The sequence below is a fragment of the Lepus europaeus genome, chromosome 19 (genome assembly GCF_033115175.1).
Source record: "Lepus europaeus isolate LE1 chromosome 19, mLepTim1.pri, whole genome shotgun sequence".
Classification (NCBI taxonomy): domain Eukaryota; kingdom Metazoa; phylum Chordata; class Mammalia; order Lagomorpha; family Leporidae; genus Lepus; species Lepus europaeus.
In genome coordinates, this window is record NC_084845.1 from 9,198,591 (window position 1) to 9,226,431 (window position 27,841).

Consider the following 27,841-nt stretch of genomic DNA (forward strand, 5'->3'; position numbering starts at 1 on the left):
ACCTTCCGAGCCAGCCCCGGCTGACACGGCCAGCTGGTCCCAGCCCCACAACTGGGCCTCCGCAAAGCCTGGACTGGATACTGCGGGCGTGGGAAACGGGGCTCTCGGGGCGGAGCTAAGGGCCTGGGGCTGCCCTGGACGCTGATGGACCGGGCCGGGGCCAGAGCGCTGCAGTGTGGGGGCCGAGCCAATCCCGTAAGCGGGTCCGGGCCAGGGCTCAGCGCGGGGAACTTTATAGGAGGCGGGGCTAACGGCTCCGGGGGTGGAGCTAGGAGCCCCGGGGTGGGGTCTGGATCCAGTAAACAAGGGCCCGGAGCACCCGGCCAGGGGGCGAGTCCAGGGCGGAGCTAGGGGCTACCTGGGCCGGCTTGAGGCTTTAACGCCGGGCCCTGGTTTTGCGAAGGGGCTTTTGGGAAATCTAATAAAAGCTTAGGGAGAAGGTTTTGGGGCTGGGGGGGTGCCTTTCCTCCGCTCCATCCTCCTCCCGGAGCTGGGGGCTCCGCGTCAGCGCTGAAAGGCAGGGACGGACCTGCCCCTTCCAATCTCTCTGCGCGCCTATTGGCGGAGGAGCCTGCGCAACAGCCTTTGATTGGCTCCGAGCAGGCGAGGTAGGGGGGCTGGAGGAGATCCACTCCGGCTGGGGGCGGGGCCAGACGGTACCCAGGGGGCATCCCGACGCAGCCAATCCTGGCCCTAGGATCGTGTTGGGGGGACTGGTAGAGGGTGTTCCGACCCTTCCCCCCTCCCCCCCCTATTTCTGGGCATCCTAGGGGGATGACCCCGGTGCCAGGCCCGGCGCCGGCCGCCTGATGCGGGGCGGGCCGAGCTGGGGATGCTGGAACGAAGGGCGTTGCTATGGCAACGGGAGGCAGGGCCTGGGGGGGGGACCGGGCCCGGGCAGGGGCCGGGGGGGCCGGCGGTGGCTGTGGCGGGGCGATGGCGGAGCGCGGCCCAGCCTTCTGCGGTCTCTACGACACGTCCTCGCTGCTGCAGTACTGCAACGGTGAGACCCCTCCCCAGCTCTGGTCCTGGCCCCGCCCAGGGTCGGACCCATCTCCTCCTCCTCCCAAGTCCCCATCCCCCTCCCTTGCTGAAGACCCCCGCCTTTCTCCAGTTCAACAGGACCCTAACCCCAGAGGAAGAGCCGCATCCCCAAAGTCCCAGCCCCCTACCCTCTTAAATCTCCCCTACTCCCGAGGTGGCTGGACAGAGGGAACAGGGCAGAACCCCAAGGAGACTAGGGTTGGGGGGGAAGGCCTGGGGCTCTGCTTTGCTCTCCCCCTTCATGCGCCCCCTCCCCACTTCCCTAGCAGAGGGAGGGATCCTAGGGGGTGGGTGGGAGTTGGTGTTGAGGGCAGAATGTGGGACCAGGTAGGACAGCCAGAGGACTTTGCCCCCACTACACCACCCCTCAAATCCTCAGGCACCTCCCCTCCCATGCACAGAGACCCCTCCCATCTTCCCAGGTCAGTGGGTATGGCACTAGAGGGGCTACTGTGGGTGTCAGGCCCAGGAGCAGGGAGCAGAGGGCTTGAAGGGTGGGGGTGGGATGAGCAGGCCAGGGCCTTTCTGGGCGGGGCACTCCTGGGTCTCTGGCGCACTCAGGGGGTCCCGTCCAGTTTGGAGGCGCGCCCCCCCGGGGACACACCCCAGTGCCAGGGACCACTCAGTTGGCAGAGGGCGCCAACGCCCACTCAGCCTCCCTCTGCTCCTCTAAGAGGCTGTGTGTCCCCACACATGACACTGCCTGTCCCCGGGCCTCGGTCCCCTTCCTTCTCGCCTCCTAAGATGGTCTAACGCTGTGACTGCTCACAGTGCCACTGCTCTGGATTTATTGAGCACTTACCCTCGGGGGGGAGGAGCTCAGAGTTTTACTCAGCGGCGTCTGCTGGCAAAAACACCTCGGGTAGCGAGAGCAAATGGGTTTTTTGCTTTGGTGATATGATCAATGGGAGGTAGGAGAAGCTGGGTGCAATGGGGCGATTGGGGCGATTGGGGCTCCTGTGCCCCGTCCCCCACTGGCTGTGTGACCTTTGGCATCTGCACACTGCCTCCCACATCTTTCCTTACTTTCATCTTCCATTTGCAAGATGGGTTGTCCACAGGGCTCGAGTTCCCAGCCTGGCCGCTCTCTCCTTTCCATCCCCCCACCCCACCCCGTTCCTTTGCCTACTCTGGCACCGGACTTGGAAGGCACTGGGTGGAGGGAGGGGCAGGGCAGGCGAGGCCTGGCAGGCGATTGGGCAGTGGGGGGGAGGGAAGGGAGGGACAGGAGACCGCACTGCGGAGCCCAGCGGACAGGCGGGTGGCCTAAGGAGACGGGATGGCAGGTGTGACCTCCACGCCCTGTCCCTGTTCATGGTACCACCTTTGCTTCCACCAGGCTGGGAGACAGGGCCTGCTCGGTAGTAGCCAGCAGTGAACCTGGGTATGAGTGGTCTTGGAGGGATGGGGAGGGGCTACCTGGGTCCTCCTCCCTCTTCCACTGGGGGAAAATTTTTGAGAGGGATGTGGGGGGAGGCGATGGGGGATTTATTTTGGCTGCACCTGCAGAGGAGGGGAGAGGAAAATCCCGGAGGCGAAATAAAGACCGGGGACAGAGTAGAGGCTGGGGAGGAGAGTTTGGGTGTCATCCCCGCCCGCACACCCTTTGGGTGTCCTGGGTCCGCTAAGCGTTGCCTGCAACTCCGAAGTCGGCCACCAGGGGCCGCAGGAGCTCTGCCCTTGCCGCGGGCTCTCGGGTCGAACCCCTCGGAGAGAAGAGGGGGAGGCGGAGGATCTATGACCTGACTTGGAGGCTTGGAAACTTTTAGAAACTGTGATAGAAAAATCGGCCCTCGTGAGAGAATGTCGAGGACCAAGCCTGGAACTCTGGCGTCGCTAGGCGTCGGTTGCCTGGTGTCCGGTGACGGTTGAGCATCTTAGCCATGGAGGCAGAGTGACAATCTCCCAGAAGCGTACTAAGAAAGCAGAGGGACTTCCCCAGGGCCGCACTGCCAGGGCGCTGCCGACCGAGCGGGGAGGTGGGGGCGCGCCGCGGAGCGCCGGGGCTTTCCTTCCCCTTCCGGCTCCGAGCATCCCAGCCGCGGGGCCGCGGGCGAGGAAGGGGGCGTGGCTGGCCGCGCGTGGACGCTGGCCGGCGGCTCCCGGGCGGCCCTCGCAGCCGCGGCTCCCGCGCCTTCCAGATGACAACCTGTCGGGCACGAGCGGCATGGAGGTGGACGACCGCGTGTCGGCGCTGGAGCAGCGGCTGCAGCTGCAGGAGGACGAGCTGGCCGTCCTGAAGGCGGCGCTGGCCGACGCGCTGCGGCGCCTGCGGGCGTGCGAGGAGCAGGGCGCCGCGCTGCGCGCGCGGAGCACCCCCAGGGGCCGGGCGCCGCCGCGCCTGGGCACCACGGCCGCAGGTACGCGGGGCGGCGGCGGGAGGGGCCGGGGCGGCGCGCCCACCTCCCGCCGCCTGACCCCCGCCGACCCCCGCAGTGTGCCAGCTCCTGAAAGGCCTCCCCACCAGGGCGCCTCTCGACGGCTCGGGGCCCCCGCGGCGCGTGGGCGGCTGTGCCACGTCCCCGTCCTCCCCCAAGAAGGAGGCGACCCCCGGGCGCAGGTGAGGCCTCCCCCGAGACCCCGCGGGAGCCAGGGGCTGGGCGGGCGCAGCGCGAGGGCTCGGCGAGGGGCTGCAGCCGCGCCGCGGCCCGCAGCTCCGCGCGCTCTGTCCGCAGTGGCCGCCGCTACCTGTCGCCCGAGCGCCTGGCCTCGGTGCGCCGCGAGGACGCCCGCAGCCGCACCACGTCCTCCAGCAGCAACTGTAGCGCCAAGAGGGAAAGGTGGGTGCTGGGGGGGCGTGTCCCGAGGGACCCCTGGTTGGCAGGGAAGTGGGGCGGGGCCCAGGCGCCCAGGCCCTCGCTCGGAGCCCGGGGGGCAGTGCAAGGGGCTTTGGGGCCTGTGGTCGCAGGGGGAGTCCGGCGGGGCCACGGCCTCCGGAGCCGCGTGGGTGCGTGGTCAGGGCCTGCGGGTGAGCCCAGGGGAAGTCGGGGCGGGGCCAAGCTTGTGGGCGTGGCTAAGAAGGTGGCGAAGAGGCCCCGCTGAGTGGTGGGGGGTTGGGGGTGGGCAGAGCCACAGCCCGGGACGGGGGTGGTCCCTGGGGCTGACACCAGGTGACGACAGAAACCCTAAGTGATTCAGGGGGGCGCGGCCAGAGAATGGGGGGGTGTGAAGGGGCGGGGCAGGGAGACGTTAGGGGGCGTGGCCAAGCCTCAGATGCAGAACAAACCTGGAAGGGGCTCAATTGGACAGAACACCCAGTGTGGCCCGGGACGTAGGGAGGACGCACGCGCGGCGCCGGGGTCAGAAGAAGTGGGCGTGCCCAGCATGTTGGGGGCGTGGTCAGTTCCCCGGAGGAGGGGCTGCAGGGCATCTGGGCGGGGCCAAAGCCTTGGGGTGGAGTCCTGTTGCAGTGGGCGTGGTCGGGGCTCGCAGGCGTCCTCGCGGCTGGACCAGGTCCAAGAACCACACGTTTCAGTTGCACAGTGCCTTACGCGTCGGGCTCTGCTCCAGGCCCCGGACGCAGACTAAGCCACGGCGTCCCCGCAACACCCCGGGAGGCGTCTCTTGCCCATTTAGGCAGAGGTTGGGCAATGCGGCCACACTGCTAGGAAGTAGCAGGAATGGGTTTTGAACCCAGGCAAAGCGCGCTCCCGAGCCCGCGACCTCGACCACTCTCCCCGACCCAACCCCAAAAAGGAGCCAGCCCTCAGGGCTCCGCAGCCCGGGCTGTGGGACCCGCTGGCTCCCGCAGGCTCCGGGGGTCAGCCGCCGAGGGCGGGGCAGGGCGCGGCGGCGCGGGCGCCTCCCAGGGCCGGAAGCGGCGGAGCCCGTCCCGGCTCCACCCCCGGCCCCGAAGCTCCGCCAGCCGCCGCCATGAGTAGCTTTGGACCTGGGTGAGACCCTTTCGCAGACCCCCACCTCGCCGCGCTCCCGGGGCCTGCACCCCAGGCCTCCCCCATCCCCGGGGACTCGGGTCGGAGAGCCTCACCCCTGCGCGCCGGCGGAGGGAATCCGGGACACGCCCCTTCCTTAACCCTGGGCCGCTTCGCCCGCTGAAGTTGGGGGCGCCCGGGGGCCTGGGGGTGGGGACAGGAGGGCGCTGTGCTGTCGAGGGGGGCGGGGTCCCTGGCAACTCCCCGCTCCCAGGATCGCGTCCCCGCCGCCCGGTGCTGTGTGATCTCTGGCGACCACTGCCTCTCTGGGCCTGTGTCTTAGGCTCTGCACGATCAACCGAGCAAAGCACACGGCCTGCAGAGAGGCAGCGCTCCGCTGCTTCCTCGGCCCCCCAGCCCCCATCGCCGGACACCTCCGCGGGGCGGGGCGGGGCAGGGGTGGGCGCCTCCTCCCCTACCCAGCCCCTGGCTAAGGCGCCTCTGTTGTGTTCTGTTGTGCCCTTTCTTGGCAGCAAAACCAAAGAAGTTATCTTCAGCCTGGGTGAGTGGGGAGCCGGGGAGGGGCTTCCTGGGGACTTGCGCGCGGCGGGGGGGGGGTGGCGGGGGGAGGGGGGCTACTGAGTCTTTGCTTCTCTGACCTCAGTTTCCCCACCTGTTACCAAAACAAGGGACGCCTAGAAGGGGAGACGCGAACAGGGCTGGGGGCTGCGGTCAGCCGTTGACCTCTGCGGTGGGTGGGGGGCTGTCCTGGCAGAGGAAGGCTCCGTGAAAATGTTCCTGAGGGGCCGCCCGGTGCCCATGCTGATCCCTGACGAGCTGGCGCCCACCTACAGCCTGGACACGCGCTCCGAGCCGCCCTCCCGCAGGTTCAAGCTGGACTGGGTGTATCCTTGGCTCTAGCCCCGCCCCCGCCCCGCCCCCTCAGGCGGGCACAGAGCTGCCTGTGTGGGATCTCAGACCGAGGCAGGGGCTGCCCAGGCCCCCGCGGTCAGCGGAGGGGAGTAACTGGGGGAGCGGTCATCTAGGCTGCGGTCTGAACAGTGAGGAGCCAGGCGAGAACGTTCCAGAAGGCGGGCACAGCAGGTGCAAGGCTCTGCGGCCACAGTGAGCTTGATGCACTTGAAACACCGAGGTTGGAAATGGATGTGGGGCGGCGCCGTGGCTCACGTGGCTAATCCTCCACCTGCGGCGCTGGCACCCCGGGTTCTAGTCCCGGTCGGGGCGCCGGGTTCTGTCTCCGTTGCTCCTCTTCCAGTCCAGCTCTCTGCTGTGGCCCGGGAAGGCAGTGGAGGATGGCCCAAGTGCTTGGGTCCTGCACCCGCATGGGAGACCGGGAGGAAGCACCTGACTCCTGGCTTTGGATCGGTGTAGCCCGCTGGCTACCAAATGTAGCAGCCATTTGGGGAGTGAACCAACGGAAAAGGAAGACCTTTCTCTCTGTCTCTCTCTCACTGTCTAACTCTGCCTGTCAAAGAAAAAAAAAAAAAAAGAAAGAAATGGATGCGGGCCCTGGCTGTGTTTAAATTTTTATTTAGTTATTTGAAAAGCAGAGAGAGAGGGGGAGAGGGAGAGGGAGATCTTCCATCTGCTGATTCACTCCCAAGCCGCCCGCAGCAGCTGGGGCTGGACCAGGCCAAAGCCAGGAGCCTGGGGCTCACTCCAGATCTCCTTTGTGGGTGGCAGGGAGCCCAGTCCTTCTGCCTCCCAGGGTGTTGGTTAGCAGGATGCTGGCTGGGAAGCAGAACCGGGACTCGAACTCGGGGCCTGTGATGTGGGCTGAGGGCGGCGCGGGTGGCTTCTTCCAGCACCGCACCCGTGCCTGATGCCGGCCCTGGCTTTGAAGCCTGGCAGAGACGGGTGCTGCCTGCGGCTGCCCGTTGGAGCTGGATGAGTCCCTGTCTGCCTATGCCTCCACTGCCCCCTCTGAGAAGTGGGTTCCCTGATAGTAACGAGTCTACCCGAGCTCTTCCTGTGTGGCAGCCGCCTTCTACCCGGAGCCACAGCCCCTCCTCTTCTGCGGAGGTGACTGTATTTTGGTTTGTTTGTTCGAGAGGCAGATTCCTCCCCACCCCCACTGGTTCGTCCCCCAGATGCCTGGGAAGGCCAGGGCTGGGCCGAGCTGAAGCTGGGAGCCGGAACACCACCCTGGTCTCCTCCCACCTGGGCGACAGGACCCCAGCTGGCCCCGCCATCACCTCTAGGGTCCGCACCGGCAGGGAGCTGGAGCCGGGGATCAGGAATGACCGCGTACCCCTGTGCAGGCGGCGGGCGGCGGAACCACCAGCCCAGTGCCCAGCACTGGCCTCCGAGGGCTCCCTGAGGCTGCAGCGGGGAACTCTTCACCCTGCTTCCCACTGGGGAAGCTGAGGCCACGGAAGGCCCCGGCCCTCTCCTAGGGACTCGGCCAACTCGGGCCACGGGCCCCACGCGCCTTTCCTGCAGCCTGCGGGGCTTGGAGTCCACACCCCAGGAACCCAGCCCCTGCCTGCTTCTCACTGGGCGTTGGTTTCCTCTCCAGAGGAACCCGGGAGGCTGGTGAATGACTTGGCCGGCTGGAAATATCCACGGGAACCTGTCCCAGGCGGGACTTGGTGCGCGTCCAGGTGGCCGACACTGGGCCCCTCCACGGCACCTGCGGGCAGGGCAGTTCCCGTGGGACTGGGACACCCACTCTGACCTTCATCTCACCTTTTCTGAACTTGTGAGCAGAAGGCTGGGGAGGGGTGTAGCCCTCCTTCTTGGGACACCCAGAGTGTGTGCACGAAGCCGGGCGGGGGAAAGGTGGAGCAGGGCAGGTGGAGCTGGAGGTCAGAGAGGGCTTCCTGGAGGAGGTGTCGTGGCAGCCTGGTCTCTGCCACCTAGGCAGTCTCCTTGGCTTGGGGGGGGGTACAGGCCATTACCACCACCCAGGTCGTGACTAAGAGAAGCCCAGTGGAGGAGACAGAGGGTGCTTCCAGGGGGAGGCGCACACCAGGCGAAGGCAAGGTTCATGGGGGTCTCGCTCGCAGGTTCCAGGAGCTGGCCTGTGGGGGGTGGGGCCGTCGGCGCTCCCCGCAGGGGTGGGAGTGGAGGCAGGAGACCGAGGTGAGCGCCGGGCGGCCGCGCAGCACCCGACGGACAGGCGCCTTAACCAGGGCTTCCGCAGCTACGGCTACCGCGGCCGAGACTGCCGGGCCAACCTCTACCTGCTGCCCACGGGGGAGATCGTGTACTTCGTGGCCTCCGTGGCCGTGCTGTACAGCGTGGAGGAGCAGAGGCAGCGGCACTACCTGGGCCACAACGATGACATCAAGTGGTGAGCGCGAGCCCGGGGCGGGGGGCGGGGCGGGGGCGGGCTTCCATCTGCTGCCCCGCCCCTGTCCTGGGTGAGGGGCTGTGCTGGGGCGGGGGATGGGGCGGACTGTCTTCTATCTGCTGCTCCGCCCCAGTGCTGGGGGCGGGGCTATGTGGGGGCGAGGCGGGGGCTGGCTTCCATCTGCTGCCCCGCCCCTGTGCTGGGGGCGGGATAGGGGCTGTCTTCTATCTGCTGTCCCGCCCCTGTGCTGGGGGAGGGGCTTGTGGGGGCGTGGTGAGGTGCGGGGCGGGGGCTGGCTTCCATCTGCTGCCCCGCCCCTGTTCTGGGGGCGTGGCGAGGGCGGGGTGGGGGCTGTCTTCCTTCCATCTGCTTCTCCTCCCCTTGCTGGGGGCGGGGCGGAGGCTGTCTTCCATCTGCTGCCCCGCCCCTGTGCGGGGTGGGGCTTGCGGGAGGGGCTGTCTTCATTCCATCCGCTGGGCGCCAGGCTGAATTCCATGCACCTGTGCATTGGGCAGGCTGTTTCCTAGGGGTTGTTTTTGCTGCTATGAGGGAACCCTGACCAGTACTGCAGACGGACAGGGCAGCGCCCGGGCAGGCTGGAGCCCTGGCGGCCCCTTAAATCTGTGCTCTCCTGGCCGCCGTCTGCAGTATCGATCAAGTGGCTCCACGCAGGCATCAGTGGCACAGAGGAGCGGCCTCTGTGCCGGCCCGGCCCCCCACTGAGCCCTGTCCCTCTGTCCTCTCCGCAGCCTGGCTGTCCACCCGGACATGGTCACGATCGCCACGGGCCAGGTGGCGGGCACCACGCAGGAGGGGAAGGTAATGGAGGGCAGGGCCTGGCCGCCGGGGCGGGGGGCACAGCCGGGCCCCCAGCCAGGAAACAGACCGGTGTCTTCCCCGCAGCCACTGCCGCCCCACGTGCGCGTCTGGGATTCCGTGTCCCTGTCCACCTTACACGTGCTGGGCCTGGGGGTGTTTGACAGAGCGGTGTCCTGTGTGGGCTTCTCCAAATCGGTAAGTCTTTCCCACTGCGACCCCCACCCACCCACACACCCAGCCACACACCTGCAAAAGCAGGGCGCATGGGGTGGGTTTTTGACACAAAGTTGAGATGCGACTTGAAACACCGTATCAGAGTGCCTGGCTTCAGTCCAGCCCGGCCCTAGCTAGTGTGGGGGCACGGGGGGCGTGAACCCGTGGCTGGGCGATCTCTCTGTCCGTCTGCCTTTCAAATAACAGCAAAATACAGCGCAGCAGAAACAGGGGCAAGTGTGTGCGCACCTTCCAGCCTGTCCGTGTGGGATGGAGGCCACGCCCCTGCAGCGGTGGCCACGCCCCCAGTGGGGTTACAGCCCCTCCCGTGGGTGTGGCCACCCAGGCCTGCTCTGATAGGCCTGGTGACAGAGACCTCGCATCCTGATTGGCCCCAGTCTCTCCCCTGTTGTAGACAGCTCCGGTTGCCTTTTACCCACCGAGGGTTTTTAGCCCCGCGTCTCTCGGGTGCCAGCCGGTCCCTGTGGGGTCCTGGGTGGGCGTGGGCAGGTCTGGGCGGAGATAAGCCCAGAGTGGAGAGGAAGCCTTCAGGAATGGGTGGTGCGGTTTGCTGACACCACAGCACCCACCTGTGTGAGGGGCGGGCTCTTGGGTAACGGCCTAGTCTACTTTCTACCGTATTTTACAGAAGTGTTGGTCTGCAATGGGTAGAGGAGCAAAAAACAGCCTCTCTCTCTCTCTCCAGGGTGGTTGGAGAGGCGCTGCTGAGAGAGGCGGGGGGCACAAAGGCGATATTGGTGCAGGCACGGGGGAGGAAAAGACCGAATCAGAATTAACCCGTGTCTAAAGCGTACACAACCCCCACTCTGCCACCTGATAGTGGCAGGATCTCTTTATTTCTTTATGTATTTGAAAAGCAGAGTGACAGAGAGAGAGAGGGAGAGACGGACTGATCTTCCATCCACTGATTCGCTCCCCAGTGTGGCCGCAACGGCTGGGCGGGGCCAGGCTGAAGCCCGGAGCAGGAACTCCATCCGGGTCTCCCACGTGGGTGCAGGGGTCCAAGCACTTGGGCCATCCTCTGCTGCCTTCCCAAGTGCATTAGCAGGGAGCTGGATCAGAAGTGGAGCAGCCGGGACTCGAACCGGTGCTCATATGGGATGCTGGCGTCATAGTGGGTGGCTTAAACCGCTGCGCCACAATGCCCTGTGGCTGAATTTCCTGCACACAGGCTGTTCCCTGCTGAGCGAGATGATAGGGTCTCAGCAAGATGTGTTAGGGGAGGGGACTGGGTCCTGACCACGCCCCCGCCTCTCACCCCCTCCCCTGCAGAACGGGGGCAGCCTGCTGTGCGCGGTGGACGACTCCAACGATCATGTGCTGTCCGTGTGGGACTGGGCCAAGGAGGCCAAGGTGGTGGACAGCAAGGTGGGGTGACCCTTCTCCTCCCCTCCCCATGGATGCCCCCCCCACAGTGGTTGGGAGCCTGCCGTCCCACAGACCCCTGTTTAAGTCCTGGCTCTGACCTTGGGTTACCTCCTCTCAAATGGGTATAGGGAGAGCATCTTGCTGGGAGGCCGACTGGTGCTGTTCCAGGCTGACCTTGGCTTGGCCCTCTGGGGAGAGGCACCTGCCCGGGGTCACACGCACAATGAGGAGGCCAGGCCCTGGGTCAGACCCTGGTGACTCGGGTTCTCCAACTCTGAGCTCGGCTGTGCGGCCTGGGGCAGGTGGCTCGCCCTCTCTGAGCTCACTCTTCCACCTGTACCGGGGAGGGTTAAGTGGGTTAAGGGGCGTCAGGTGCCCAGCCTGGCACCTAGTGGTGGTCGTGACTGAGACACGGCCACCCGCCCGTGCCCTGGGTTTGGGTTTGCCATGGTGCGGGCAGGTGGGGCATGCAGTGCACCTGTGTGGCGGGGCTGTGGTGGCTCCGGTGGCTTTGAGGTTCTCATTCAGAGTCTCCCCCCGTCCCCCAAAGTGCTCCAACGAGGCCGTGCTGGTGGCCACCTTCCACCCCACCGACCCCTCCGTGCTCATCACCTGCGGAAAGTCCCACATCTACTTCTGGAACCTGGAGGGGGGCGGCCTGAGCAAGAGGCAGGGCCTCTTTGAGGTGAGAGCTGGGCCGCGGGCACAGCGGGCCCTGGGGAGGCGGGAGGACCCGGGCAGGCTGGGGGGCCCTGGGCGGGGGGCGAGACGCTGCCTGCGGGTCTCCGTCTCCCTCTGCCCACCAGGGGCATGGTCCTCCTTGACCTGAGTGGTGAGGACGGGTGAGGGGCACAGCGGCTCCTAGCAGGTAGCGAGTGCTCAGTCGACAGGTGCGCAGTGGCTGGGGCAGGGCTGGAGCAGGAAGCAGCGGGCCTGGGAAAGAAGACGCAGGGGACCCTCTGACAGGGTCCCTCTGCCTTTGGGGAGACTTGGGGCTGCCACCCCGAGATGGGAGGCCATGGGGACCCAGGCACAGATGGAGATGCTGAGAAGGAGGTGTGGGGGGAGCAGGGGGAGGTGGGATGGGGCGGGGAGAGGGAGACACGGGGAGAGGGAGAAGACCCAGGAGCTGGGAGGGGCTGCGCCAAGGCCAAGGCTGGGAGGAGTCGGGAGGAGGCAGCAGGGAGAGCATGAGGCCAGAGAGCCGGAGGGAGCTGAGCACGGCAGGTGGGTGGCAGGAGGGGTTTTCCCCCGGGGGTCTCCCCACCTCACCAGAAGTGTGCGGGGGTCCCCGGCCCACCGTGCTAGGCGGTGAGGGACCTCTGGGGGCCACCCTACTCCGGGGGCCCTCTGACACCGCCCCTCCCCTCCCCCACCTCAGAAACACGAGAAACCCAAGTACGTGCTCTGTGTGAGCTTTCTGGAGGGCGGCGACGTGGTCACTGGAGACTCCGGGGGGAACCTGTACGTCTGGGGCAAAGGTCAGTGGCACCCCGTCTGCCGGGTCCCCAGCCCAGTCTTCCGGGAACGCCCTCGGCACCTCCCTGGTTGATCAAGTCCTTACCTGGGCAACCCGACACCCCCGGCGAGGCTCTGCCCCCACCCCCACCTCCTGGGGTGTCTGTAGACCCGCACTGGGGAGCCGGGCTGCGTTCTGGAGGGGTGGGCAGTCCGCTGCGCGTGGACGGGCGGGCGCATGGGCGCGGGAATGGGTGGGCGAGTACGTGAATGAAGGGGCCTGCCTGAATGGGAGAGGGGATGCGCAGCCTCCTCGCTGGGTGACTGATCAGGTGAGTGAGCGATTTACATGGAGGGGCGGTGTCCGGAGCAGTGGACGCTGATGAAGGAGTAGACCAAGGAGTAGACCGTCTCCGAGGGGTCTGTGACCTGACGGACGGACGGACTGACGGCTGGTCAGCCAGCGGATTAGGTGTTACAAAGAATGGGTTGTTTCCGGAAGTGCGGGATGAATGAATCAGTGGATTGACTGTTCTGCCCAGCGGGGGGCTTTGTTAATTCATGACTGGTCCCACCCGACAGCCACAAGGGGTGAGTAGGAGCTGTCCGTTCTGTGTGGGACAGCTGGTCCCACGAGCTGGTCCTCAGTGGGAAATGCGAACACCTGAATGAGTTGTTTTTTTAAAGATGTATGAATTTGAAAGTCATTTACACAGAGAGAGAAGGAGAGGCAGACAGAGAGAGAGAGAGAGAGAGAGAGAGGTCTTCCATCTGCTGGTTCACTTTCCAAATGGCTGCAACGGGCCGGAGCTGTGCTGATCCAAAGCCAGGAGCTTCTTGGGTCTCCCACATGGGTACAGGGGCTCAAGCACTTGGGCCATCTTCTTCTGCTTTCCCAGGCCACAGCAGAGAGCTGGATCGGAAGTGGAGCAGCCGGGACTGGAGCCGGCGCCCATATGGGATGCTGGCGCTGACAGACAGAGGCCTAGCCCTCTGCGCCACAGCGCCGGCCCGTGAATGAGTCTTAAGTGCTACTTTGGCTTTCATACCCATCAGATGCCTTAATCAAGACTGCGTGGTGCCCGCGCCGTGGCTCACTAGGCTAATCCTCCGCCTGTGGCGCCGGCACCCCAGATTCTAATCCCGGTCGGGGTGCCAGATTTTGTCCCGGTTGCCCCTCTTCCAGGCCAGCTCTCTGCTGTGGCCCGGGAGGGCAGTGGAGGATGGCCCAAGTGTTTGGGCCCTGCACCCCATGGGAGACCAGGAGAAGCACCTGGCTCCTGCCTTCTGATCAGCGCAGTGCGCCAGCCGCAGTGGCCATTGAGGGGTGAACCAACGGAAGGAAGACCTTTCTCTCTGTCTCTCTCTCAATGTCTACTCTGCCTGTCAAAAAAAAAAAAAAAAAAAAAAAAAAAAGACTGCATGGCGTAAGAAGGGACTTCAGAACTTCATGGAATGTTGAAATTAAAAGATAAATATTTAAAAATGCAAATCCACACATAGTTATTTTTTGTCCAAAATACACATTTTCCATGAGCTTTTTGAAGTCCTTACATATTATTCCTATGGCACAGATGGAAAGCAGGAAGTTCAGGAGTGCCGACGGCCACGCCGGGCAGAGCCTGGGCGTGTGTCCCCGAGCCCTGGTCCTCTGCCTGGACATCCTGCCCTTGCTTGTTCCCGCCGAATCCCTTTGGTTCCCCGCAGCGTCCACACCCTGCCTTCGCAGCAGAAAGCTGTCCCTCTACCCTCTCCTGTCCCTGCCAGCTCCTGCTCCAGATGTCCCCTCCTCCAGGAAGCCCTCCCAGACCCACCAGGCTGGGAGTCCTCTGTGGGATCTCACAGCTTCCAGGAGTGTCCCATCCCAGTTCCAGCCACCTTGGCTGCCTTCTGGGAGTGGGTGGGTCGGGGTCTCTGCCATTGGACTATGAGCTGTGTAAGAGCGTGGTCACCGCTGGGTCCCAGTTTCAGTCAGCCTGAGGCTGGGCCCAGAGTCGGTCCTGGCCAAATAGCTTGATTGGATGCAGTGATGGGTGAATGGCGGGTGGATGGACAGATGGGCGAGTGGGTAGGTGGCTGGGGAAGTGAGGGGATGTTTGGACAGAAGATGGGTTGATTGTTGGATGAGAAAGGTGGAGGAGTGGTGGAGGATGGATGCGTGGGTGAATGGACGAGGCATGGACAGACGGACAGCAAGCAGATGGCGAGTGGACGAAGCCGGGTGGCTGGGTGGGTCGATGTTGGTGGGTGTTCGAGTTCATGGGGAGTAAGTGGTGGGTGCAGGGCAGGTAGCAGTGAACAGATGGACACAGACCGGTTGGAAAGTTCCAGGTCTTTCCCGGGTCAGTAGCCGGACGGCTGCCCACGCTGACCCCCACCCCTGGCCACCCCGCAGGTGGGAACCGCATCACGCAGGCGGTGCTGGGCGCCCACGACGGCGGCGTGTTTGGGCTCTGCGCCCTGCGGGACGGGACGCTGGTGTCCGGAGGGGGCCGCGACCGGCGGGTGGTGCTCTGGGGCTCCGACTACAGCAAGCTGCAGGAGGTGGAGGTGAGGAGGGGCGTGGGCTTCCGGGGCGGGGGAGGGGCTCGCCGCCCCGCCCCGCCCCTGCGCGCTCAGCTCATGCTCTCCCGCCCGCCCAGGTCCCCGAGGACTTTGGCCCCGTGCGCACCGTGGCGGAGGGCCGCGGAGACGCACTGTACGTGGGGACGACTCGCAACTCCATCCTGCAGGGTTCCATGCATACGGGGTTCTCGCTGCTGGTGCAGGTGAGCGGCCTTGTGGGGCGCCCTTCCCTGCCCGCCACCCCCACCACGTCTCCCCGGCCCATCCCGGCTCCTCCCACCGCGTACCTCTCTCTCACCTGCCTCTCCTCCTGACCTCTCCCTGCCCTGGCCCTGACCTGGGATGCCCCAGAACACCCCGGGATCCTGCAACCATCGGGTTAACACGGGATGGGGGGCAGGTCCGCCCCAGCTGTGTTGCCTCTGGCCCTGGCCCTTCTGATGGGGGTGCGGTCAGCCCAGCAGGTGGGCTCAGTCCAGTTGTGTCCAGTCCTGCGCCCCAGCAGGTGACACAGGGACCACATCTCCAGGAATCTGGGAAGATCTCCAATTAAAACACCCACCTGCCGGGAGGCAGTGTAGTGTGGTGGTCGGGGACTCTGCCGGCCTGGTTCCGAGTGGCGCCAGCTGTAGGATGCTGGGAAAGTAACTCCTCCTGCCGGCTGTGGCTGTGGCTGTGGCTGTGCCCCGGGGTGGGGAGCACAACAGCTCCTGGCGCCGGGTTTGTGAGCATTCCCTGTGTGGGGGCGTCCCCGCCCACGGCGAGTGCTCCGGAGGTCCCCTGCCCTGCCAAAACCCGCACCCCTGCACATGGGTCTCGGGGCTTCCCCCGGACAGGAAGATAACCTAGGGCCGGAGGGAGCGTCCCGGCCTCTGGAGGCCGGATAATCATGTTAGCATTATTATGTAGCACAGTTGCTAGAATTGTTTATTATTTACTGTAATAATATTATGTTCTCACATGATTTCTTTAGGATTTATCTTATTGACTTCAAAGGCAGAGAGAGAGAGAGAGAGAGAGAGATCCCCAGATAGCCACAATAGCTGGAGCTGGACCCGGAGCCTGGGACTCCATCCGGGGCTCCCACATGGGTGCAGGGGCCCGAGCGTTTGGGCCATCCTCTGCTGCTTTCCCAGGCGCATTAGCAGGGCGCGGAGCAGCTGGGACTCTGACGTGGGATGCTGGCGTCGCGGGCAGTGGCTTGACCCACCGTGCCACAGCGCCTGCCCCCAACGTTGTGACTGCTGGTTCCTGTTTTACGGGGTGACTGCCAGCGCTGGTCCCTTCCAGAGGCTCCGCACTCTGCACCCGTGCTGTGGGCTCGAGCAGTGACTGACCCCATGGTCCCGCTGGTCCCGCGGAGGCTCCGAGGGGAAGCCCCCCAGATCCTTGGCGCTGGACCAGGTCAAGCTCCAAGGCCTCTGCCGTGCAGCCAGGACGGCAGCTGTGGGGATGGAAGGGATTCGCCTCAGCCCAGCGGCAGCGCCCCCCACAGACACACTCAGGAATCAGGGTTGGGTGCGGAAGGGGCCCCCAGCCCGCTGTCTCCCCCTTTCACCAGGGCCACGTGGAAGAGCTGTGGGGCCTGGCCACCCACCCGAGCCGGGCGCAGTTTGTGACGTGCGGGCAGGATAAGCTGGTGCACCTGTGGAGCTCGGAGTCCCACCAGCCCCTGTGGAGCAGGACCATCGAGGTACGGGGGAGGGGGCTGGCGCACCCTCGGCCGTGGCTCCGTGCCTCAGACGGGAACCACGCCAAGTGGAAGGGGACTGAGTACGGTGACGTCAGTGCTCACAGACCCTCGGGAGGGCGCAGGAGCAGGACCACGGCCCCGTGCACCCCCCGTAGCCCCTGCCCTCCAGCTTCAGGGCGTGGGGAGGCAGGAGCCGGCAAGTTCAAGCCGGGAAGCAGGAAGCTGTGGCCGCTGCAGCTGTCGACTCTAGGGCTTAGCTGTCCCCAGCGACTGCCGCCGGCCTCCTCAAACTTCATTAACACGGGAACGAACGGGAACAGAATCTAGTTGCTCGGTCGCAGCAGCTGCATCGCCAAAGGGCTCGGCTGCCAGCTGCGCCGGCGGCCACTGCGTCGGAAATGCAGGTGCGAGCGGCCTCTCCCCGGCGTCACGGGCGGGTCGGTCCAACGTCCTGGCCGGGCTCCCAGTGCCGCGGTCCCTGGCCTTGCACTAGGTCAGCAGCCACTGCACCCGGGGTCGCACACGGCCAGCTGCAGTGCCCGCCTGGCCCAGGGGCCAGTAGGACCAGCACAGGTGAACCTCTTCCTCCTGCCCTCCAGGGTCCACCTAAGCTGCAAGGGATTCTGGGAAGTGTCTTTTTTTTTAAGCTCCCGTTCCAGCGCAGGAAGGGAGAGGACATAGGAAGGAAGTGGGGAGGCCACGCTGTCCCCACCACCTTTTTTTTTTTTTTTTTGACAGGCAGAGTGGATAGTGAGAGAGAGACAGACAGAGAGAAAAGTCTTCCTTTTTTCGTTGGTTCACCCTCCAATGGCCACTGCAGCCAGTGCATCTCGCTGATCAGGAGCCAGGTGCTTCTCCTGGTCTCCCATGCAGGTGCAGGGCCCAAGCACTTGGGCCATCCTCCACTGCCTTTCCGGGCCATAGCAGAGAGCTGGCCTGGAAGAGGGGTAACCGGGACAGAATCCGGCACCCTGACCGGGACTAGAACCCTGTGTGCCGGCGCCGCAAGGCGCAAGGCGGAGGATTCGCGTAGTGAGCCGCGCCCACCACCTTTTGAGGCTTTTGTTCTGGAATCTTCTGGGGTCACCTCTCACCTTCTGTGAACCGGACATAGTGCATCCTGGGAGTTATTAGGGGGAAGGATGATAATCCCCATCCTGGCTGCCTGAACTGAGCACCTGCTGTATACCTTGTGCTCAGGTAGCCAGGGTTGTGAGAAGCAAGATTCCTGGGCCCCACCCACAGAGCATCTGAGTTTGGGACCAGAAGTTCAGAGTTTGTTTGTTTGTTTGTTTGTTTTTTAAGATTTATTTATTTCAAAGGCAGAGTTACAGAGAGAGAGCGAGAGAGACATTCCATCTTCTGGTTCACTCTCCAAGTGGCTCCAATGGTCAGGAGCCCCAAGCACTTGGGCTAACCCCCACTGCTTTCCCGGGCACATTAGCAGGGAGCTGGATCAAAAGTGGAGCAGCCGGGACTTGAACCAGCACTTAACCCACTATGCCACAGTGGCCCAGATTCACTATTTATTTGAAAGGCAAAGTTACAGAGAGAGAGAGAGAGAGGTCTTCCATCTGCTGGTTCAGTCTGCAGATGGTCACAATGGCTGGAGCTGGGCTGATCCGAAGCTAGGAGCTTCTTTCGGGTCTCCCACGTGGGTGCAGGGGCCTAAGCACTTGGGCCACCTTCCACTGCTTTCCCAGGCCATAGCAGAGAGCTGGATTGGAAGAGGAGCAGCCGGGACTAGAACTGGTGCCCATATAGGATGCTGGTGCTGCCGACCAGGGCTTTAACCCGCTGCGCCACAACGCCAGCCCCAAGTCAGCTCCCACAGGCTGATCTCACGCTGGGCGTCCGGGGCTCGGGCCTGGAGTGAGCGCCTTTATCTCGCGTGATGTTGTTGACCTCCCGCCCTTCAAGGTCGCTGGATGCCCACTTGGAGACACTCAGGAGGAAGTCGCTTGCCCCGTGTCACAGGGTGGTCACGCTGCCTTCGTCAGCTCTCCGTGCTGTAACCCAACACCCAAGGCTAGGCACTTAAAAAAAAAAAAAAAGTTTTATTTGCCCTCTACCCACCACCCCCAGTCAGGTGGCTGAAAAGTTCAAAGAGCATGGCGCCCCCTTCTGGCGGCACCGCAACATGGCAGAGGAGTGGAAGTGGAACCTGGCTCTGAGCAGACCCCGCCCGTGTCCAAGAAAGGAGAGAGTGATTTTTTTTTCTTAGTTTATTTGAGAAGCAGAGTTACAGACAGAGACAGAGAGAAAGGTCTTCCATCCGCTGGTTCACTCCCCAGATGGCCAGCACGGCTGGAGCTGGGCAGAGACCCCGCCCACCTTAAAGAACCCAACCGCCGGGCAGCTGACCTAGACTACAAGTGACCTTGGTCCCTTCCGAGGCTGGGGCCCGGAGACCCCGTCACTTCCGCCGCGGCCCCTCTCGAAGCTGCCCCACATCTCAGTACCGCCCCCTGGGGGCCCAGCTTCTAGCACAGGGACCTGGTGGGGGCAGATCTCTCCCACACCACAGCACACAGCCACCTGTTACCGGGCGCTTGCTGTGTGCCGTCCTCCCACCTGGCCATTCCGCGGGCCGGACACCCCCGTACAGGGGTCCTGGGGAACGTGCAGCCGTGAGCTCCCGTGGAAAGCGGAAGTTATCCGTGCCCCTCTCGGAGGTGAGCCGGGGGCGACTCCACGGTGCTGCACTTCCCAAGTGCCTCCCACGAAGACGCGGGGGACCCGGCACGCACAGCCGCGGACGCGCTGATTGGGTTTATGGAAAGCAAACTGGCATCGGAGGTCCGGAGCCTTAGCTGTGTCCCAGCGGCCCCCGGCCCGCCTCGGGTTAGGAAAGGACCTAAGGAAGTCGTCTGGGTGCTGACAGCCGTGAGGACTTAGGAGTGAAAGGGCCAGGTGGGATGCTCCCCGTGCAGGCTGACGTGTTAGGGCTCCGGGGTGGGCAGGTGAGAACCTCGTGCCAGGCTGGGAGCTGGTTCTGAGGCAGGGGAGTGGCCAGAGAGATGTGGCGCCCGGCTTGCAGCCCTGCCTCTCGCCTTCCCTTCTTAGGACCCTGCTCGCTCGGCTGGCTTCCACCCCAGCGGCTCCGTCCTGGCCGTGGGCACAGTGACCGGCAGGTAGGAGGGCGCCTCTGCTCCCTGGGGAACTGCCCTGCTCCCCGCCTCGCCTCCCCCACCACCCATAAAAAGCTCCTAGACACCTTTAGCAGCCTCAGGCTCTCCAACACTTTGCCGCATCCTCTGGGGGCTCCCCTGATTCCGCCCTCAGCCCCTCCCCCAGCTTGCTGCACCCCCCTGCCCCCAGATCAGCTCACCCTTCCTCCCCTCCCCCATGGCTGTTCCCCAAAGATGGCTGCTGCTGGACACGGACACTCATGACCTGGTGGCCATCCACACGGATGGCAGCGAGCAGATCTCCGTGGTCAGCTTCTCCCCAGGTGAGCCGCCGGCTGGGGGCGCCAGCGAGGCAGGGGTGGGGGAGCACAGCAAGGCCTGGGAGGGGCGTGGCGAGGGCGGAGCCTGGGAGCGGAGGGGGCGGAGTCTGGGTGCCTCCTCATGGCCCCCTCCCCCTCCCCCAGACGGGGCGTACCTGGCCGTGGGCTCCCACGACAACTTGGTGTACGTGTACACGGTGGACCAGGGCGGCCGCAAGGTCAGCCGCCTGGGCAAGTGCTCGGTGAGTGGGCAGCGGCCCCCCAGCCCGCGCCGCCACCCCGCCCAGGGGCCGCAGAATTAACCAATTTTCTACCTCCACCGAGCTTAGCTTGGACACTCCGGCAGCTCCGCCCAGATCACAGCGAGGAGCCGTAGCCCCGCCCACGCACCGCCTCCTGTGTCCTAAGCCCGCCCCTCCGTGTAGCCACGCCCCCGTCCCGAGCTCTCCCCCACCGTCGTGTAGCTCCGCCCCTCCGTTGTAGCCCCGCCCCTTGCGTTCAAAGCCCGCCCTTCTGTGTCTGGCTCTGCCCACCTGTTCCAGATTCCCCTCGTGTTCTAGGCCATCTCGTCAGCCCCGCCCATCAGTCTGGCCCCGCCCTTGGTAGTCCGGCCCCGCCCCCACCGGCCTTGGCCTGCGTGTCCTCTCCCCACCCCCCTCGTGTTCGCACCCCGCCTCTGTCTGCCCTCCACCCCTCCCGATCTCACCGCGCCCCCTCTCCCGCTCAACTCTGGCCTTGCCTCCCCGCAGGGCCATTCCAGCTTCATCACCCACCTGGACTGGGCCCAGGACAGCAGCTGCTTTGTCACCAACTCAGGGGACTACGAGATCTTGTACTGTGAGTGCCAGGCCCAGCGCCGCCCACCCAAGGCCTCATTTACATGCGCGATTGCAGGCTCCTCCCTCCAGCCCCCAGACCCAGCACCGCCCACCCTCAGCCTCATTTACGTGGGCGATTGCAGGCTCTGCCCTCCTCCGGCCCCAGTGCTCAGGGCTGTTCTGTTCCTCCCTGGTGTACCCCACTTTCATCCGAATCCCCCCTTTCCGGCTGGCTGGGTGGGTGGGATCCAGGTTTCTAGGCAGCTCCCCCCTGCTCAGGCTCTGGGGCTCCTGGGACCCGGGATCCGGCCTCCTCCGGGTGGGCAGGTGGGCTGGCCCCCCCACCCCAGCGCCCCGTGTGAACACCGCCCCCCGCTCTCTGCCCAAGGGGACCCCACCACCTGTAAGCAGATCACTAGCGCGGAAGCCGTGCGGAACGTGCAGTGGGCCTCAGCCACTTGCGTCTTGGGGTTTGAGGTGTTTGGTAAGTTCTGGAATGAGGGCGGTCCCGCTGGGGCCCGGAGCTCGGGCAGCGTGTCTGGCTCGTGGTCAGCACGGTCCCTCGTTGGTCACCTCCAGGGCGGGGCGCTCACTCCTTTACTGAGTACGGGCGTGTTTGTGTGAGCACAGGGTGAGGTGAGATGACCGCTGGTGTCCCTTCGCTGTGACGGGCGTGGTGGCACCTGGCTGGGGGACGTGGGTGCTGCTGGTACCCCAGCCACCTGTCCGTTCAGGCACCGCTCCCTGAACACCTCTGTGCCACCCGGTTTGGGCAGCGCTGGGCCACAGCAGCGACCATGACAGCGCCAGCCTTGCCCTCCCGGGCTCACAGACTTGTGCCGGGACAGTGATGGCTCAGAGCGGGCAGACCTGGGACGGGAGAGCCTGTGGGCCCTGGGAGAGTCAGGGAGGACTTCCTGGAGGAAGACACATCTGAGCGGGGACCAGGAAGCGCCCACCAGCAGAGGGACTTAGAGGTGGCCAGAACTTGGCATCTGGAGAAACATAAGGAGGCAGTGGTTCAGTCTTGGCCCCTGGTGAGCCGTGAGGCTGGAGGGTCGGAAGCTTTCTCCCGAGACCAAGGGGCCACGGAAGGGTTCTGAGCGCTGGATGGGCAGGGTCAGGCTGAGTGTGCAGGAGGCTGGGGCGGGGGGCCTGCTCCTCGTGGGGGCCCCCCGCCCCAGCTGACACCTTGCCATCCCCGTCTTGTCCACAGGGATCTGGTCCGAGGGGGTGGATGGGACGGACATCAACGCCGTGGCGCGCTCCCACGATGGCAAGCTGCTGGCCTCAGCTGATGACTTTGGCAAAGTCCACCTGTTTAGCTACCCCTGCTGTCAGCCTCGGGTGAGTGCCTGCGGGCAGGGGGAAGCAAGCAGGGCTGGGGGCCAGGGTGGGCCAACTCCACCCCCTCCGTGCCTCGGTTTCCCCATTTGTCTAAGGAGGGCAGGAGGCTTCACCTTGGGGGCTTCTTGTTCTTTTTATTATTATATTTATTTACACACACACACACACACACAAGTGCCCATCCTCTGGTTCACTCCCCAAATGTTCACGACGTCTGGGGTGGGGCCAGGGCTGAAGCCAGGACCCAGGAATTGCATCCGGATCTCCCACGTGGGTGACGGGCAGAGACCCAATCACTTCTGCCTCCCAGTGTGCATGAGCGGGGAGCAGCAGCCAGGAGCTGGAGCCAGGAGTCGAACCCAGAGCCTCCAGGGGAGCTTTGGTACCGACACAGTTAAACGCCTGCTCCCCACGGGACTCCTTAAAAAAAACAAAACTTTATTTTATTTATTTTAAAGGCAGAGAGACAGAGGCCTCTTGTCTGCTGGTGTATTCCCCAGTTGCCCACAACAGCTGGGGCTGGGCCAGGCCGAAGCTGGGAGCTCGAGGCGCAATCCAGGTCCCCTCCTTGGGGCTGCAGGCCCCCGGTTCCTCCACTCCTCACCTGCTGCCTCCCAGCTGCACGAGAGCAGGGAGCTGGAGTCAGGACCGGGAGCCCGGGTGTCCTAACCAGGAGGCTAGACCCACCCGTCCCTTTTTTTTTTTTTTTTTTAAGATTTATTTGTGGCCAGCACTGTGGCTCAATAGGCTAATCCTCTGCCTTGCAGCGCTAGCACACCGGGTTCTAGTCCCGGCGGGGTGCCGGATTCTGTCCTGGTTGCCCCTCTTCTAGGCCAGCTCTCTGCTGTGGCCCGGGAGTGCAGTGGAGGATGGTCCAAGTGCTTGGGCCCTGCACCCCATGGGAGACCAGGAGAAGCACCTGGCTCCTGCCTTCGGATCAGCGCGGTGCACCGGCCACAGCGCACCGGCCGCGGCGGCCATTGGAGAGTGAACCAACGGCAAAGGAAGACCTTTCTCTCTGTTTCTCTCTTTCTCACTGTCCACTCTGCCTGTCAAAAAAAAAAAAAAAAGATTTATTTGTTTACTTGAAAGGCAGTTAGTTACAGAAAGAGAGAGAGAGTGAGATCTTCCATCTGCTGATGGCTGGAATGGCTTGAACTGAACCAGGCTGAAGCCAGGAGCCTAGAGCTCCATCCTGGTCTCCCACACGGGTGCAGGAGCCCAAGCACTTGGGCCATCTTCACAGCTTTCCCAGGCCATAGCAGAGAGCTGGATCGGAAGTGGAGCAGCTGGGACTCAAACTGTTGCCCATATGGGATGCCGGCTCTGTAGATAGCAGCTTAACCCACTACGCCACAGCGCCCGGCCCCACTATGGTGTTTGTTTGTTTGTTTAAGATTTATTTATTTATTTGAAAGGCAGAGTTACACAGAGAGAGGAGAGGCAGAGAGAGAGAGAGAGGTCTTCCATCTGCTGGTTCACTCCCCACATGGCCGCAATGGCCAGAGCTGGGCTGATCCAGAGCCAGGAGCCAGAAGCTTCTTCTGGGTCTCCCACGTGGGTGCAGGGGCCCAAGCACTTAGGCCATCTTCTACTGCTTTCCCAGGCCACAGCAGAGAGCTGGATCGGAAGTGGAGCAGCTGGGACTAGAACCGGCGCCCATATGGGACGCCGGCACTGCAGGTGGCGGCTTTACCTGCTACGCCACAGCGCCGGCCCCCATGGATTCCTTTATGAAGCAGAGGACAAGAAGATCGTGGGGCGTCGTGGCCCCCCTGACCGTTTCTTTTTCTTTCCCTTTAACAGGCCCTCAGCCACAAATACGGCGGACACAGCAGCCACGTGACGAACGTGGCCTTCTTGTGGGACGACAGTGTGGCCCTGACCACGGGGGGCAAGGACACCAGCGTGCTGCAGTGGCGGGTGGTGTGAGGTCGAGGTCCCAGGGACCCGGGCCAGGGCGGGGGCGGGTGGCGGGACTGGAGTTCTATTTTCGGGAGATGTCTATTGCCGAGTAGAGTAATATATACCCAGAGTATGTCTATGAGCAGAGGGGCCTGGGGGTGGAGGGTGAACGGGCACAGGTCTCTATTTATCGGGGTGGGAGAGGGGTCACGTTGCTTTCGGTGAGCCATTGCTGTTCTGTTTGGGGTGTTTTTTAAGTTTATTCTTTTGTATCATCCAGAAATAAAGACTTGTGCACTGAGGCCGGCGTGTCCACGTTGGTTTGTGACCTGCCTAGATGGCTGGGTGGGCGTGTTGGTCTAACAGCGCTCGCCACTGGGGACCATTAGTGCTCAGCTGTCATCGGATGCAGGGATAGAAACCATTGCGGTCGGCCCGCGCAGCCGAGCAGGGGCGGGCAGGGGCGCCTCTCCGTTTTGAAGGCATGGAGTCAGCATTTCTCTCCGAGAGCAGCATCCTGTACTCAACAGAAACATGGCACCCCACAGCTTCAAAGCTCACAGCCAACCACCTTTGGCCCCAGATTCAAAAGTCCCAGGGAAGGGCTGTGGTTGGCTCACCTACATGTCAGTCAGCTGGGCAGCTGGCTGGTCTATGGTGATTGGCTCCGTTGGGTTGATACAGTAGCTCTGGACCAATGATTGGGGCCAGGGAGGTGGAATTGTGCGAAAATATAGAAACTTTAAAGATTTATTTTTTTATTTGAAAGGCAGAGTTACAGAGAGACAGAGGCAGAGAGAGAGAGAGGTCTTCCATCTGCTGGTTCACTCCCCAGATGGCCACAGTGACCTGAGCTGTGGAGCCAGGAGCCAGGAGCTTCCTCCAGGTCTCCCATGCAGGTGCAGGGGCCCAAGCACTTGGGCCATCTTCTACTGCATTCCCAGGCCATAACAGAGAGCTGGATCGGAAGTGAAGCAGCCAGAACTCGAACCAGTGCCCATATGGGATGCTGGCACTGCAGGTGGCAGCTTTACCTGCCATGCCACAGCGCCGGCCCCACTGAGCAAAGTTTGTCCTTTTATATATATATATATATTTGGACAGGCAGAGTAGATAGATAGAGAGAGAGAGAGAGAGAGAGAAAGGTCTTCCTTTTTGCCGTTGGTTCACCCTCCAATGGCCGCTGTGGCCGGCGCATTGTGCTGATCCGAAGCCAGGGCCAGGTGCTTCTCCTGGTCTCCCATGGGGTGCAGGGCCCAAGCACTTGGGCCATCCTCCACTGCCTTCCCGGGCCACAGCAGAGAGCTGGCCTGGAAGAGGGGCAACCGGGATAGAATCCAGCACCCCGACCGGGACTAGAACCTGGTGTGCTGGTGTCGCAAGGTGGAGGATTAGCCTGGTGAGCCGCGGCACCGGCCTGTCCTTTAATATTAACCAGTATTGAACACACATGCAGCCCAGGGGACTCCCTAGATACAGAGCCTGTGGAATCTCCATGAACAACACCTCCACACAGCCAGCCTCGTGCCCCCTCCCCGTAACGGCGCCCAGCGTGCCCACCGCCCTGGCTTCTTGCTCCTCGGCACGTTTTCACCCGGTTTTCTCTTTCAAATCCAAGGTCGGCAAACTTTCCATGCAGGGCCTGGTAGTAGGGGTGCCCGCCGTGCGAGCCGCCAGCCAGCTCTGACGTCGCGAGGGGACGCAGCCGCACACGGGCCGGGTGCAGCTCTGACGGTTTCCGGCACAGGGGAGCAGGCGCTGGGCTCCCGGAAGTGTGGCGTCTTCTGTGGCTGGGCAGTGTACTCGGTGTTCCCGGGTTGGGGCTGTGTTGGAGCCAGGGCAGGTGACGGGGACCTGGCTGCCCTTGGCTGAGTCCTGGCCATTTGGGGCTGGGGGCTACTGAGGCTGTGGCTCGGCTTCCCAGGCCAGTTGCTGAGGTTGTAAGCTTCTTTTTTTCAACGATGTCTTTTATTTATTTGAAAAGCAGAGAGAGAGAGCGAGACAGACAGACAGATCTTCCACCTGCTGGTTCACCCCCCAAGTGACCACCATGGCCAGAGCAGAGGCAGGCCGAAGCCAGGAGCCTGGAGCTCCATCCCGGTCTCCCACGGAAGTGGCAGGATCCCAGGTACTTGAGCCGTCACCGCTGCCTCCCAGAGTCTGCATTAGCCAGGCGCTGCAGCAGAATCGGAGCCAGGACTTGGGCTGGGCTCTCCTAGGTGAGATGCAGGTGTATCCCAAGCGGTGTCGTGCCCACCGAGCCACCTACACACACACACACACCCAAGTCCTCCTCTTGCCCGTGTGAGGTCAGCCAACCCAGGAAGAGCAAGCGATGAGATCGTCACAGCTGGACCAATGTCCAATGTATTTTTAAAATTTTTTTGACCTGGTTGCCCGCCCCCAGTTGCCTTTGTAGCCGACTGTGAAATGAAATCTTGACCTTGACTTTGCTGAGACAGCGCCATCATCTGGTCGGAGGGCAGCTGTGCGGAAGCCCTGGGGAGTCTGAACATGAGGCCATGGGCAGCGTGGCGATGAGCTATGAGCAAGCCGGCGCCGCGGCTCGCTAGGCTAATCCTCTGCCTGCGGCGCCGGCACCCCGGGTTCTAATCCTGGTCGGGGCGCTGGGATTCTGTCCCTGTTGCTCCTCTCCCAGCTCTCTGCTGTGGCCTGGGAGTACAGTGGAGATGGCCCAAGTGCTTGGGCCCTGCTTCGGGTTGGCACAGTGTGCCAGTGCCGGCTGTAGCAGCCATTTGGGGGGTGAACTAATGGAAGGAAGACCTTTCTCTGTCTCTCTCTGTTTAAAAAAAAAAGAGCAATGAGCAGTTCTCCCTTAGCTCTGGGAAAAAAGCAGATTGATTTATCTCTTTGAAAGAGAGTCTCAGAGAGAGGAGAGACAGAGAGGTCTTCCATCAGCTGGTTCACTCCCCACCCACATGGCTGCAAAGCCTGGAGCTGCGCCGATCCGGAGCCAGGAGCCAGGAGCTTCTTCCAGGGTGCAGGGTGCAGGGGCCCAAGGACTTGGGCCACCTTCTCCACAGCAGAGAGCTGGAGAGCTGGATCGGAAGTGGAGCAGCCGGGACATACAAGTGCAGCTTAACCCACTTCGCCAGGATGCCGGCCCCGACAGAGTTCTTGTATGGTACTTCCCATCAAACGTGTGCCTTGGTCGCATGACAAGGTTTGGATTCCAGGTGGGAAATACAAAATCAAGCAATTTTACAAAAAAATAGAAAAACCGTCCAGAGCAGCGGTGTCTTAGCGTGGAGATGCTTCGGCCTGACGTGGGAAGTGAAAGTGTATTCTTATCCCACGGAGGGTGGGGGCCAGGTGAGACCCAGCCACAGGTACTCGGAGGTTAGGGTGCAGCCTGGCGCCCATCCTGCGGCTACACCAGGGCTGTGTCGCCCGCGCAGGGCGTGTGGCCTGGAAACCTTCAGCTGTCAGTCTCATTTCCCTGTCACTGTGGACTTAAGATAGCGCTGCTGTTTGAACAGAATTTGGCTGCCAAACTCAGTGTGGTTGGTTCAAGTCGTAAATCAGCGGCCGCCTCCACCTCCTCTCGGTCTCCTTCATTGCTTCCTGCAAACACCGTCTCCCACGACCGGCCTCGCCAGACGCCAGACGGCTGTCCCTGACCCGGGCGCTGCCGGGGGCTGCTCGGCTTACACGGTGAGAAAGCCCGAGTCCAAATCGACCTTTTCACTTTATCAGACAGCGTCTCTCAGGTGTTCACTGTGGGTCATGAAAACTGGCCAATTCCAGCCGGTCCCTAAGGTATGTGCAAGGAACGTACCAGCTAGGGTTCTCCAGAGAAGCAAACCCTACAGGTGGGGTGTGTGCGTGTGTGTGTGTGTAGGGGTGGCATGAATATATATTCTATATAATACACATTATGATATGTTGTATGCAAAGGGGGTTCAAAAAGTCCGTGGGAAAATGAAATTA

At 63.2% G+C, this 27,841-nt stretch overlaps 1 protein-coding gene across 3 annotated transcripts; it reads left to right on the forward strand.

Moving 5' to 3' along the window:
* Window positions 1-855: 855 nt before the first annotated feature.
* Window positions 856-24,187, forward strand: EML2 (EMAP like 2). Of its 3 annotated transcripts, XM_062176261.1 has the most exons (22): window positions 856-1,003; window positions 3,186-3,404; window positions 3,481-3,604; window positions 3,720-3,824; window positions 5,450-5,478; window positions 5,692-5,821; window positions 8,083-8,232; window positions 8,982-9,051; window positions 9,136-9,246; window positions 10,558-10,653; window positions 11,204-11,338; window positions 12,035-12,134; window positions 14,507-14,661; window positions 14,754-14,879; window positions 16,238-16,369; window positions 19,436-19,503; window positions 19,735-19,823; window positions 19,965-20,062; window positions 20,570-20,657; window positions 21,027-21,122; window positions 21,855-21,985; window positions 23,792-24,187. In XM_062176261.1, the coding sequence occupies exons 1-22, from the start codon at window positions 856-858 to the stop codon at window positions 23,915-23,917; spliced, it is 2,526 nt and encodes an 841-aa protein (XP_062032245.1). In that variant the 3' UTR covers window positions 23,918-24,187. The 3 variants fall into 3 exon arrangements, with proteins under 3 accessions (XP_062032245.1, XP_062032243.1, XP_062032244.1); XM_062176259.1 differs by lacking the exons at window positions 856-1,003; window positions 3,186-3,404; window positions 3,481-3,604; window positions 3,720-3,824 and adding an exon at window positions 4,866-4,937; XM_062176260.1 differs by lacking the exons at window positions 856-1,003; window positions 3,186-3,404; window positions 3,481-3,604; window positions 3,720-3,824; window positions 5,692-5,821 and having other exon boundaries at window positions 5,461-5,478.
* Window positions 24,188-27,841: the final 3,654 nt, after the last annotated feature.

Bases quoted from the DNA above. Each gene is read 5' to 3' on its own strand.
- EML2 (XM_062176261.1), top strand. From the start codon at position 856: ATGGCAACGGGAGGCAGGGCCTGGGGGGGGGACCGGGCCCGGGCAGGG. The intron at 11,339-12,034 runs GTGAGAGCTGGG...CCCCCACCTCAG, and splicing joins AGAGGCAGGGCCTCTTTGAG to AAACACGAGAAACCCAAGTA. The intron at 20,063-20,569 runs GTGAGTGGGCAG...GCCTCCCCGCAG, and splicing joins GCCGCCTGGGCAAGTGCTCG to GGCCATTCCAGCTTCATCAC.